At 44.9% G+C, this 14,094-nt stretch overlaps 1 protein-coding gene across 1 annotated transcript in view; it reads left to right on the forward strand.

Moving 5' to 3' along the window:
• The first annotated feature begins 6,521 nt into the window (after positions 1-6,521).
• LOC138293515 (uncharacterized) overlaps positions 6,522-14,094 on the forward strand; it is a 221,044-nt gene continuing 213,471 nt past the window's right edge. The window contains exon 1 of the mRNA XM_069232759.1: positions 6,522-8,669. Coding sequence (XP_069088860.1) covers positions 8,258-8,669 — 412 coding nt within the window. The 5' untranslated portion in view covers positions 6,522-8,257. The remainder of the gene's footprint in view (positions 8,670-14,094) is intronic.

A 14,094-nucleotide genomic window follows, 5' to 3' on the forward strand; every position in this document is an offset into this window, starting at 1 on the left:
CATCTCCACTCTATTTTCTAGGCCTATCTGTGGTAGGGTAACCTCTTTTAAATACTCTTCTAAAAGACGGGGTGCATATGTAATTCATCTAAGATAGTGTCATATAGTAAACACAGACAGCCTTAATAACTACTTTGTGGTAGTAATGAATGGTGTACAGCCATCCTTGATCACTGTTATGGTGAAACACCTATCTTATGGTTTGATCAGATATACTAGCAGCCTACCTGTTATATCTCCACATGCATGCTTCATTGCCACATACAACATAAAGTCTACAGTGCAGCATTTCCACCAAAGTAAAAGTAGAATGCTTCTCCCTCCAGCTCAGCCAGTGAATTAGCTACAGTATTTAGCTCGCAATAGATACTCTTCTGCATTCCTGCTATAACTCAGTTACAGAGGCCTCAAACCATTGATGAAAACACTTCTTATTCAATTAGCAGGGATGAAGTAGATCCTGCATTGTGATAATGCATGTATCTATAAGAACCACCAGTGGTTGGCAAATGGCAGAATCTTCTAACATTGAGCATTCTAGCTACCATGTGGGTATTATGGTAAGTCAAATACACAAAAGATGATTGGATGATGTTTACAATAAGTCTAACCACTGGCAATCATTTGGGGTAGCCTTACAACCTATTGTTCTTTTGCTCACCGCGCCACTGCAGATGAGACCTAGCCATATGCAAACCTGTCTTAACCCTGCTCCAAAAGGAACATTCCAGTCTGAACTGCCAAGCCAGGTCCTCTCTTAACTGGAACACAAGCAAGGCAAGACTGATTTCACCCTGATCAAGGCTCTTTAGTTGGGTGTAGCTTGGTTCCAGTAGCCTCATGAGCAAGGGCCTCAAATCTGGGCATTCCCTTGGCCACTTAGGGTGATATATCAGGTACATAAAAGATAGTGGGAGGATGCTTGCAATAAGTCTAACCACTGGCAATCGCTTGAGGTAACATTCCAACCCATCATTCTTTTGCCCACCAAGCCACCACAGATTTGTGGTAAGTGGTCTTCCCCACCCAATACTCACTACTAGTAGGTTATGATGTGAGACTATATTCCCCAGATATTTGGGGTAATAGGCCAATCTCTGTAGTCATCTAGTGCAAACCACAAGGTCCAAGTTCACCAATAGGTTCACGTGTAGGTGATAAGAAAGAATAGTCTCTCTCCTTAGGGTTTCTATAATGCCAGGGATCCACCTGTGACCAGCTTACCAAATAACCTTTTAGTGCCTTTTACTGTTTTAATGTCAATGTAAGTGTGAGTATGAGTGGCATATTCAACACCCAGAACAATAATAAAGTCACCACCTTCCAACAGTGGGATATGTGCCACCTCACTAGCTGCTTGGTCAGTAAAGCATAGAAGGATGGTTGCCCTATATTAGGGGCACATATGCTTCCCAATATCACAGATGTGCTATCTTGTCTACTTTACACCATAGCATACCCACCTTATCCATCAAGCAGGACTGTACTTACCACACAGGGTACCCCCATCCTCACTCAGAACCGAATGCCCCTGGCATGGGATGAAAAACCTTTGTACTACTCTTGCCTTCATTTCAGCTGTAACCTCACTTCTACTGCAGTCAAAAGGGATTCCTGTAGGAAGGAGATATGTATCCTCCTATGTTTAAACAAGGAGTGTTGGTTGTATTGTTTGCTGACACAATTCATACCTTGGGCATTCCAGGTGACAGTAGCACATTATTAAGTGGTGTCACATATTTATTTTATAGACTGAAATTATTTTGTCTCAGGGCCAACCACTGCTTATGTATGTGTAACCTCCATGCTAATTCAAGTCAAAAGGACATAATTTGCCTAATCAATAAATGTTGATAAATATACACAATGCGGCAAAAGAGCCCTTACAATATAATTTCAAGTGTTGCCTAATGCATTGACAGTCACAGTGGCCCTGGGTGTGAAATGCTGTACACTAGTCCTTAATTTGTAATAGAATAAGTGCTGGGTCCGTAGTTGTGCTCAGAAGCCTGCAGCCAGCACTATCAAAGGTCAGTGTTACAAAGCAAAGGGTGGGTGATCTTGATTCCACCTCATGCCTCTAAATCTGCTATCATACACTACCTGCCTATTTACGGAGGGAGGGCTGGGCATAACTTGCTGAATTCTCTCTAGCGGAATCATACTGAATTACCCAAAAATTATGCAAGATTATGTTATGTGAGAAGAGTAATTCTTTATTTAACACTACATCCTTAGTGCTAAAATGCCCCCTCACATCCAAAATGGACACAATGGTGCATTTTGCACTAAGAAATATCACTAAATGCAACATAATATGAACAGTGAACCTGAACAGTTGCTCATGCTTGCTAATTGTGCTCTCGAGTCAGCACTTTTTCCTCCCAATTACTCTTTATTGTGCGAGCAGGCATAACCACGTTATTATCAGTAATTTCAAGGGTGAGTGAAATTACCAAAATTACTCTGGTATAATTGAAATTCCACTGAGGCCTACTCTTCATCTCACTCTTGCGGGTTCTTTTTCATCCCTGATTACTTTCTTTGTCACTGTTTTTCTGTCTTTCTCCTCCTCCTTTTCTCTCTTTGTGTTTTTCAGTCTCTTGCTCTGGATTAAAGTCTGTTGAGGAAAAATGAGTTCTAGCCCCAAAAACAAGTGCTGCTGTGCGCCTGCCCCTCCAAATTTAACCACAGGCTCAAATTAAGCACTGTTGTACACAAAGTAGTAATGCTCCTCATTGTTGTCCAGTTCTTTGCTACATATCTGTCCAGCTTCATAAGGCCACTAGGCTGAGTGGAATCACTAGCAATTCTAATCTTTGTGAGTAGGTTGCACAGGCGTTTCAGCCAGTGCTTAATTTGAACCGGTGGTTGTGCGGGCACCGGCACTTATTTTTGAGGGACGGCACTTAATTTTCTGCATCAGGCATTTACTGCAAGCAAAAGACACACATGGGAAAGGCGGGGTGCGAAAAAGGTCAGAAAGGGAGAAAGCAGAAAGCTGCATGAGTGAGCTGAAGGGAAAGGGAGGGGCTATAAATGGATTAAAGAAGCCCGAGGTGGTTTTGGATTAGCTGCCTTAGTATTCTCTGGTCGCACATTTAAATGAAGCAGCCGCGCGTTTGAAAGAGGAGCTTTGAGCACCGCCACGTTTTTTAATTACATATTAGCCACTTTTTTTTGCTGCCAGCGCTTAACAGTCTGAGCTGCTTCAGTGGTTCATAAATTGACGTTTTGTAAATGTTATATGTTACATAGTCGGTAATTAAGTATTCAATTGAATATGTTTTCCTATCTATAGATCACATTAGGGAAAGAATTAGATGCCGTCATGCAAATGGCCACGCAGAGCTGCCGCCTGGCACCTTTATGTTTCTGCTAAAAGCTGAAATACTCGGCTTCCAATCACCAAACCAAACCCCACAGGCGGGTGGTTTGTTTACCAGCCACTTGTAAGGCAGAGTCTGGCAGCATTTCCTCTCGCTGTGGGAAGCTGGGTTTTGGCTCGGTACCGGGAGGTGGCTGCCCCAGCCCCAGCGCCGGCAGAGAGGGTGTAACTCGGCGCGCTGCCGGTGCCGCGGCTCCCTGTCTCGCCCTCGGTGTGAGCCCCGGGACCGCGCTGGAGTGGAGGGCTCCTCGGGAGAGCATCTCCCCGTGTCACCCACAGGCTGAGCCGATCTGCAAGCACATCAGCTGAAGTGCTCCCGTGACAGAAGGCAATCCCAGGGCCGGGATAACATTTTTCTGGCAGTTAATGTGAAGTTTTCCGGTACCTGGACCTGCCGCGGGATAGGGTGGGGATGTATCTCCTGTGAGCGCTCTAAGCGCCTAGTTGCCCTTCATTCACCGTGCCGGCAGCTCAATAAACGGGATGAGGCGGCATCTTCTGGGAGGCCCGTTCCGTGCTTAAGCACTGGACTGTTCCCTGGCAGGATTCAACTGGTGGTCGGAGACTGCCCAGCACGTGGACAGCTCGTGTCTTTCCTTCAGCACTGGGCAGCTCCTACCTGGCATTCAGCACCTGGACAGTTCCTGCCTGCCATTCAGCTCATGCCTGGCATTCAGCACTGGAAAGCTCCTGCCTGTCCTTTAGCACCTGGACAGTTCCTGCCTGTCCTTCAGCACCTGGACAGCTCCTGTCTGGCATTCAGCGCCTGGACAGCTCCTGCTGGACCTTCAGCACGTGGTAACTTCCTGTCTGACAGTTAGCGCCTGTCTGATCTCCAGCATGTGAACAGCCCCTGTCTGGCCAATAGCAACCAGTCCGTTCCTGCCTGACCCTCAGCACGTGGAAGACTTCTGCCTGACCTTCAGCGCCTGGACAGCTCCTGCCTTACCTTCAGCGCGTGGACAGCTCCTGTATGATCCCCTGCACCTGTAAGGCCACGCCCAACATTCAACACCTGAACAGCACCTGTCTGACCTCTGATAGAGCGTTACGGACCTAATAAATTACCTGTATCTGAACGCTCTTAGGCCGATGAATCTTTTGACCTAGTGGGGCTCTCCTCACCCGAGAGTAGTCAATTTAATCAAATCAATAATCAATAACGTACATAAGCAATACCCTGATCAACATAACACTTCACAATTAATCCAGAATACATTTCGAAACCATGACCTTTCGGTCATGAATAACCACACCAGTTTATTGCAAAGTTAGTGAATTTATTTCCCTATATTAACAAAGCTAGCACAATATAAACATGTCTCAACACCAAATGATATATGTAAATGAACATTAATAGCTGTCCATAACAACGAAACAGATGCAATCTATGCAGCATTTGAATAATAATGCATTCGATAATAGCAATGCAAACCACTAAAACTATAATCTGTAATGAGCTAATAGCATACATTGGTCAGCATAACAAGGTCTCAAATTGCATCGTGCGACAGATGAATCCTCATCTATCCTCAAATTAGCATCGGCATGTGGGACTTCATGCAAAAACAATTTAGCAACATTAATTTAGAAAACTCCTAACTAGGGCTCTTATAAAAAATCAGCAGTTGGTTACCTAAAAAGAACACAATGCAATTGTACAATTTCCTTTCATATTTACCAAATCCAATCAGCATTCAAGGAAGTCTTCGTCTCACAGGTACCGGTTTCAATCAGCATGGGACGGGGCAAAGGGGCAGGGTGGACGGGGCAATTGCCTCTCAGCGGCAAAAGGACAAAACTATTACTTCATGCAAAGGGACGAATCAAAGTTAAAGTCTCTAGGGCGAGAATTACTTAAAGTCTCTTTCTCTCGATTAGAGAAAGCATCAAAGTCTCATCGAACATCTATCGGCAACAACGGGTAATGGGCTGGTAAAGGCGCATGTCCAATAATGGCGAATAATGGCCGCTTTCCTCTCGTGCACCTGGTTTAAATAGACAACAGTTCAAATCCAGTAGGGTCTTCCATTGGAGGGTTCATAGGTTGGCTTCAAATTGTCCAATCAAAAACTACAGTTCACAAGCTTCTACCTAAGCATACATTATCCTTGGAGTTGGGAACGTAAGTTGCAACATATTTTACCAATTAACTCACTTTCAGAGCATCCATTGTCTGCACCTGCAGATTGACCTTGGAGCAAAGAAGAAAATGCCAGGCTGGCACGAAACCTTAAAGATAAGCATGTGAACGATCCCACTGGAAAAGTACAGCTTCAAGCAAGAATACACTTTTATTAGCACGTTGGAAAAATACGAGCATCTAAACCGTGAGACAGGCAACTAGGCCAAAGCCTCCACTAAAGTTATGCTAAGCTAAAACATTTCTAACAAGCAAATCATGGCACACGTTTACGATGATGTCAAACTAGCACAATTCTAATACATCACGTTATATAAAGCACGCTTATAAATGTTGGCAAACTACTCTGAGGGCACATTTGTCCCCGTACAATCTTTATTAGTTCGGTTAAAGTCACACTCGATTATTGCTGCACTACGTTTAAGCTCTAATAAATGTAAAACCTTCATTTCTGCGTCATCACCTCCACCACCTGATCAGCTCCTATCTGACCTTCTGGGCCTGGATAAATCCTGCCTGACCTCCGGCACCCTGAAAGCCCCTGCCTGACTTCCAGCTCATGGAGAGCTGCTCCCTGACCTTCAGCGCCCGGACAGCTCCTGCCCGGACAGCTCCTTCACCCGAAGAGCTCTAAGGTGACCTGCATGCACTGGGCATCTCTTGTCTACTTCCGCCACCCGGCTCCTACCTGATTCTCATTTCAAGCCCTGGACAGCTCCTGTCGCATTCCAGGCCCTGGTCAACTTCTGCCTGACCTCAAGTACTTGGAAAGAGCCTGCCTGGCCTCCTGCCCCTGGACAGCTCCTGTTTCACCTCCAGCACCTGGACAGCTCCTGTCTGACCTCCAGCACCCAGACAACTCGGGGAACAAGTAGCTCTTTACAGGATTTGGATGGTGGGTGAAGAGTTTTCTGCCTGTACTCGGTTCAAAGGGACGAACTGCTGCCAGAGTGTGGGCAGCTCGCTGCCTCTGCGTGGATCAAGGACGGAGCGGGCTCAGCACCTGGGCGGCTCGTTGCCTTTACTCAACTCAAGAACACCGTGTTTTCAGTACCTAGTCTGCCGTTTGCCCATTTGACTCAATTAAGGGGTGTGTTCAAAATCTGGGCACTCCCGTGTATTCGTCTGAAAAACAGAGCGGTTTCAGTGCCAGGGCAGCTCTCTTCCTGTAGTCGGTTCAAGGACAGGGGAGTCGTGTTCAGAGTTAGAACCTGTGCGGCTTTTGCCCGTGTTCGGCTCAAGGGCGGAGTGGGCTCGGTGCCAGGGCAGCTCTCTGGCTGAACTGTGGTCAAGGACGGAGGGGCTGCGTTCAGTACATGGGACGTGGCGTGCCTGCACTCAGCTCAAGGACGGAGTGTGTTCGTAATCTCGGCAGCTCTTTGCCTGTACTCAGATCACGGAGTGTGTGTTTAGTGCCAGGGCAGCTCTGTCTGACTGTGCAGTTCAAGGACGGAGGGGCTGCGTTCAGTGCCGGGGAAGTTCAGTGCCTGTACTCGGCTCAAGGACGGAGGTTGTTGAGAATCGGGGCAGCGCCTTGACTGTCTTCAGCTAGACAGTCGGGTGTATTCGACATACACATAGCTCCTTTCCTGGAATCGCCTTAAACGCAGCCGCTTCCGCGCTAGGATTTGGACTGAAAACCGGGTCCCTTCTCTTCACGGACAGCTGAGACCCCCGCGGTGTGGTCGGTCCAGCACCGTCCACTCCTGCGAGTGGAACCAGCCGCCCGGCCAGCACGAGAGCTGTCCACCCACTCTACGCCTCCGAGGACCCCTCTCCACTCCAGGGAGTTCCCTGCGGGGAGGAGTCAGTGGGCGCCGCTCAGCTCCCCGACAGCTCGGCACTGAAGCCACCAGGGGGACGCGCAATGACCCGCGGGAGGCGGAGAGGAACCGGGCAGCAGAATGCATCGGTGTCCTGACCAGCCCGGGGAGCGCTCCGTGCTGCGCGGGAAGGGACATTAGAGGCTGGCCAAGCCTCGCTCGGCGGCAGCAACAAGTGGCTGAGCACGACTCGGCGGCAGTCCAGCGCCCGCGGGCTTCTAGGGGCGCGTTCAAGATGCGATTCCAAGTCGAGGACGGGCTAATCATGTAAAGAGGAGCTCAGCTGCATCCCCTCCTAGTTATATTGGACCACGCCATCGGGAGGACGCTACACAGAAGGAGGACCGCCAAAAATGAAGGCCCGTGGGAAGACACCGGTTGCTGACGAGGAGACGGAAGTAGCCAGCCTGGTCTTTCGGTCGCAGCAGCGCAGGCGGTGACCTTTGTTGTGCTGTAATTGGGGCAAACCGGACTTTGTTGTTAATTTTATTCTGCAAAGCAAATACATGCGACCCAAGTCTTAATTAAATAAGATTTTTAGTATGGATTCGGAGACTGAAGGCAGGAGAATAGTGTTCTGGACGAGACATGTGTCTGTTGAGATGGCTGCTAATAAGTAAATAATCGTCTATCTGGGGCAGAAGAATGACGCATCTAGTCTCTATAAACTGGGTCCTGCACTTTATGCAAGAAGAGAAAATAAAAGTTATTTTTTGATGCTGACAAAAACATAGTCCCTAAAACTGTGACCCGCCAGGAAATAATTTAATTTTCTTCCCAGCCCACATTTGGAGGTTACAAAGTCTGTTTATGCCACGCTTTGTGTTTGTTCTGCTAATACCGTCAGTGAGCTAAAGTCCTCGGTCCACCTTTCTCCACGCAGGGTGAAGACTTATCTTCATTATGATCATATGCAACATCAGTGCCATCAAAGATTGGGGTTCCTTCCTCTCCCAGCTGCTACCAGGCATCAATAAGACCCTCAACCTTGTGCACCAGGGCATCAACACTGTGGAGGCCACCACCAGCAGCGTCGTGAGCGTCTTGCAGGACCCCGAGCCAACCAGCATCATCGCAAGCAGTGAGCCCCCCATGAACTCCACCAACTTCACGACCAGCCTGGACCACCTCTTCCAGTACTCGTACTCCGAGTCTGAGGATGAGCAGCTCTACAAGGACTACAAGCCTCCTCCCAAGGAGCCCGTCCCTTTGCCCAAGGCCGTGCTGTACCTCCTGATGGCCGCTCTTGTCATGGTGGCTGTGGCATATGCCATAGTGGGGCATCTCGTCAAGGACTTGGTCTATGACTTCATAGGTAAGCCACCTTTACGCACTACACAGTGTTGCACTTGGCAGGATGGTAATCCCAGTCTGGATAAGATGTCTGGATCCGAGAATTTTGGTGCTATGCAAACTACCACCACAATTTACAAGTGTTTGAATGCCAGTAATTCAGAAACTATTAGAAAGTCTTCATGTTTGAGTAATTTAAGACATTACATCACTGAAGATATTCTAAAGGTTAAGATGGAAATATATTCTTGGAGATTCGTTCTAGAATGCACCACAGATTATGTGCTTTTAAGAAAACAGTTTCCATAATCTTCAAATAATTCTTATAGATTATAAATTATAAAATGTGTGTGGCTCAGTATGCAAATGAGTGGCTTTTTGGTGTTTCATGTGGTTTCTTTCTAGATCCAGTGATGGCAAAAAAGGGAAATGAGGGAGAGGCAGACACAATAATTAGATCAAATTCTCAGCATTTTGTCACAGTAGAGAAGACATTGAGAATCAGGTCGTCTTCAATCACTGCTACACTATGCTTCATCCTCATGAGTTTAGTCTGTACAAGTTAGTGACTAAAATGTTCATTTTTTACATCTAATTTTTCAAGATGGCAAGTAAACATTCAAAAATATACCTACTATAGTTTCCAAAACCGTTACTGGCTTTTTTGACATTAGTAACTAAGAGTTTTTCCAAATACACAAAGTAAATCATGTTGCTGGTTGAAAAAATGGAAACAGCATCGTTATATTTATTTAGTAACATACGGTTTTTTTCTGATGAAGGCCTTAAAACAAATACAGCATTGCAGCATTCAATATGCAAAGTTGATATCCAAATATTAAAGGTTATAACATTAAAACAATAAATAATAAGTGCAAAGGTGCTCTCAAAACTTATCAGCAACTCAATTTCTACACGTTCACCAGCAGCTGAGGATACAGAGGAAGACTCTTTCTTAACTGATCTTACCCTTAAAACTTATTAAGCATTTTAATCTAAAAAAAGTTTAAAACTTTGCACTGAGTGTAAACAGCTTGCCGAAAGAAAGCAATAACATAAAATCGAGTATGTAAAACAAGTGAAAAATATATTTCACTGAAGTTAAGTGATTCTAACATCAGTGTAACTCTATTTACAGAAATGAGTTTAAAATTAGCATATTAACACCATTAGAGACCTTCAGCTTTTCGTATCATGAGATTGAGCAACTATAGTATTTCCATCTCATTTCAGGTCTGGCGTTAGTAAGGAACTTTGGATTTTAATATGGTAAGCATTTTGTTATACTTAAAGGGGCGTCCATTCTTCCCTTTTCACCCTCTGGGCTGTTGTGTCATTCACATTTTCCTTTACCCGCTACAGGACGCAGATTTGGTCAATGATTCAGTCCACTTCAGCCATTGGATAGCTTCACTTTGATTGACAGCACGTTGCCCTGTCAGAAGGAGCACATCCATGAGCAAAATAGTTCCCTTCAGTGCTAGGGCATACTGTGGCAACTTGTGCTTTTTGACAAAAAAAATACTTTGGCTTTTAGCCATTTTTTTATATTGGTGAGGATCCGGAAGCTTCTCCAACAATACCGTTTTACAAACAACTTGGTTGAAGTTTAGCCAAGGCCAAATGCTGGCATCCAACACCAGATCTATTGGCTTTGCCAGTGCTGGTTTGCATGCAAACATCAGGCACCCAACTTTCTTTCAAATAGCTCATAAAGGTGAGCTGCTCTCGGTGTCTATAGTGCTTAGACACCTGAAAGTGTCCCTCCCATTTACATCAAAGTATCCCTCCTATTTACAGCCACAGGTGCCCCTTACCCTAACAAACTGAACTGTCCAAAGCCCTACGAGCTTCATATTTTCAGGCTCCGGTTTTCATTGCCGGTTGACCAAGTTCTGCTGAGGAGCTATCTTGACTACACTGAGTTGAAATTGTAATTTCAGCAACACAGTTCGTTTTAATGAAAGCTGCCAGGTCGAGAGCGCACGAAACACCCGAGAACGCATGATCCGCTCCACTCTCAAAGCAACAGTGAGATCAGGTCTCATCCGAATCGAGTGTAACAGAGAAGTATTAAAAAGAGTGTTTCGTGAGAAACACGAAGCACCTGGACGATTAGTACGCGTTTCTCATGGAACATTTCTTTTTCTGCTTCTTGGTTAAACTAAATACATTTTACAGCCCTGATTTTGAAACTGCCAGCCCATTCCTCTATGTAGGTGTCCTTTAAATGCACGTATTCAAAGGCAGGTTCCCCAGAATGTCCGCTCCCCCGGAGCCCTTCCTGCACTCTTGATTCTCTTCGTAGGGGTCTTTTTACAAGACGTGGGTTACACCCCCCACTCCTGCATTCCTAGATTGGCGTGACATCTACCCCCACCTTCCCCATTAATGCACACGCCGGGGATAACTAGGTCACTGGGACAGCACACGGTTGAATTATGGCCCTTTAATTATGCGTCTGAGGTTAATCTATAATGCTGTGGCAGTAGGTGTGCAAACCACTTGTGAAAATCCAAGCAAGTCACAGTCACCAAGACCCTCAACCTCTCGCTTCAACGTCGACCGCTCCCTCTCTGTGAGCCTCCCCCTCTCCTGGGGGATAACCTCACACTCTTTTATCAACTTCCCTTCACAAAAAGAATAAATATCAGTGATAATACCAGACATCTTGCAATGCTTAGTAATAATGCAAAGATAACATCAGCAGCAATAACACGACAACAACAATAACTATTACAATACTAGCAGTAGTCATGGGAGTGTTAATAGTAGTGTTACTAGTATTAGTGGTAATAGCAGCAAGACAGTACTAGTAATAGTTGAGGTAGTGTTAGGAGCAACAGTAGTACTAGTAATAGATGAAGTAGTGTTAGTAGCAGGATCAGTACTAGAAATAGTTGAAGTAGTGTTAGTATCAGCAGTACTAGTAATAGTTAAAGTAGTGTTAGTAACAACAACAGTACTAGTAATAGGTGAAGTAGTGTTAGTAGCAACAGCAGTACTAGTAATAGTTGAACTAGTGTTAGTAGCAGCAACATTACTAGTGATAGTTGAAGTAGTGTTAGTAACAACAACAGTACTAGTAATAGTTGAAGTAGTGTTAGTAGCAGTAGCAGTACTAGTAATATTTGAAGTAGTGTTAGTAGCAGCAGCAGTAGTATTAGTGACTTTTTTAGGGTGAAGGGGTTGGAAATCAATGTGGGTAAAATGAAGCATATGGTCTTCCACCCCTCCCCATCTACCAGGCCTGGTCCCAAACTTAACGGGGTCCCCTTAGAACGGGTTAGGGTGTTTGATTATCTGGGAATCACACTATGAGAGAAAATGGACTGGCATCCACATATGAATAAGCAAAAGTTAAGATTGGTCCACTGGTGGCTTAGGGAGAGTTTTTAAAGATTCCTCTTTCAAGCCAGTCAGCCCGGCCTGTGAGCTTTACAGGTCACAGATTCTTGGGGCAGTGACATATGGGGCTGAGTTATGAGGGTATAAGAGGGTTTGTGATATTGTTAAAATGGAGAATGCATTCATAAGGCATTGAAATCTTCCCTCGAGCACTCCTCTTTTACCCATAAAGTTTCATTTGGATGTTCAGCCGATAGATGAGGAACTAGGTCTGCGGCCCCTTTATTTTTAGAGAAGAATTTGGACAACCCCTGAAGTGGGTTCATACCGGGAGGGGTTGAAGGAGATTGTGAGTTTGCCAGGTGCTTGTCAACTCCAGTGATTACAATATATCCAGGATACCACAAGACGTATTGGAAGGGCTAGCCTGTGATATTTGGCTAGGTCCTTTAGGGATTTTAAATTGTGTACACACCTGACTAATCCTGCACATGGCAATTTCACTACTAGGTTTCTGTCTTTTAAAGATTCCTATGGTTTTGAAACCTTGTTAGATGCGTTGCAGCCAGTGCTAGCTAGCAAACTGTATCTGCAGTTCAGACACGGGTCTCTGCCTCAATGCGCTGACCTGCAAGTGGGGGGTAGACAGTGATGAACTGAGTATGATATGCCCAGCATGTGGCCGGGCCCAGGAAACAGTGGCACACTTCTCATTCTTTTGCAAAGCCTATAAAAGACCAAGGTGAAAACTGTTGTTACTCTTCTGTAGGTAAGGCACTGCCCATTACTTAGAGGCTCTTAGAATGCTGAACATGGATGTTCAACAGCAAATCGTTTTTTCAGTTTCTAGGTATCTGTTTATGGCCTGGTGCACCCATAAGAGATGTGGGTAGTGTATGCAGGGACGGAAGGTGGGGTGGTATTTTATCCCTTTTCATCTATTTATTTTCTCATTTAAAACAATACAGTATCTATTTATATATTTTTAACGTGCTTTAAATTTTTTTTTAATTGATTCTTATTTTATGAATGCATCAATCATTATTTTATTATAATGAAAGATGTTTTATTATCTTAAGTTGCACTTTTTTGGCTTTGAGCCGCAATAAGGTTTTTGATGATGATGGTACTAGTGATAGTTGAAGTAGTGTTAGTAGTAGCAACAGCACTAATAACAGTAATAGTTGAAGTAGCGTTAGTAGTAGCAGCACTAGTAATAGTTGGAGTAGTGACAGTAGTAGGAGCAGCAGTACTAGTAATAGTTGAAGTAGTGTTAGTAGCAATGGCACTAGTAACAGTAATAGTTGAGGTAGCGTTAGTAGTAGCAGCAGCACTAGTAATAGTTGGAGTAGTGACAGTAGTAGGAGCAGCAGTGCTAGTGATAGTTGAAGTAGTGTTAGTAGCAATAGCACTAATAGTAATAGTTGAGGTAGTGTTAGTAGTAGCAGCAGCAGTTCTAGTAATAGTTAAATGACTGTTACTAGTAGTGGCAGTATTAGTAATAGTTGAGGTATTGTTAGTAGTATCAGCAGCAATGTTAGTGGTGGAAGCATTTTTAGTAATAGTAGCTGTAGCCGCAGCAGCACCTGCAGTTGTAGTATTATCAGTAGTCATAGTAGTAGCAGCAGTAGAGGTGGTGGTAGAATTAGCAGTGGTAATGGTACCAGAAGCAGTGTTACCTGTATATTAACAATTGTAGGAGAAGTAGTATTTGAAGAAGCAGTAATAATAGTATCAGCAGTACCTGTCGTACCAGCAGTATTAGTAGGAGTGCTCAAAGCAGCTTTGTTTTTCTCTAATCCACTTATGGCTGCTCTTACCTGCCCTTCTGCTCTTGCGCCTATTGGCCCACTCTTGACCAAGTGTCGTCATTAGGATATCTTCTTGGTCCTACTGCATCTTTTTTACTTCTCCTTGTGTTTGCAGCCACTCTACAGTTGTAGTTCCCTCCCCCCCCTCACTACATCCGCTTCCCAGACAACCTCATGTGCTCTGAACTGTTTCAGTGCGTTGTGTGTCTATGATAGAACCATGAGTACAAGGGCACACGCTTAATCACAGGTGGAGCCAATGCAGACCTTCCTCCTTCTGTGGTGCTT

This window comes from Pleurodeles waltl, chromosome 4_2 (assembly GCF_031143425.1).
Source record: "Pleurodeles waltl isolate 20211129_DDA chromosome 4_2, aPleWal1.hap1.20221129, whole genome shotgun sequence".
Lineage (NCBI taxonomy): Eukaryota > Metazoa > Chordata > Amphibia > Caudata > Salamandridae > Pleurodeles > Pleurodeles waltl.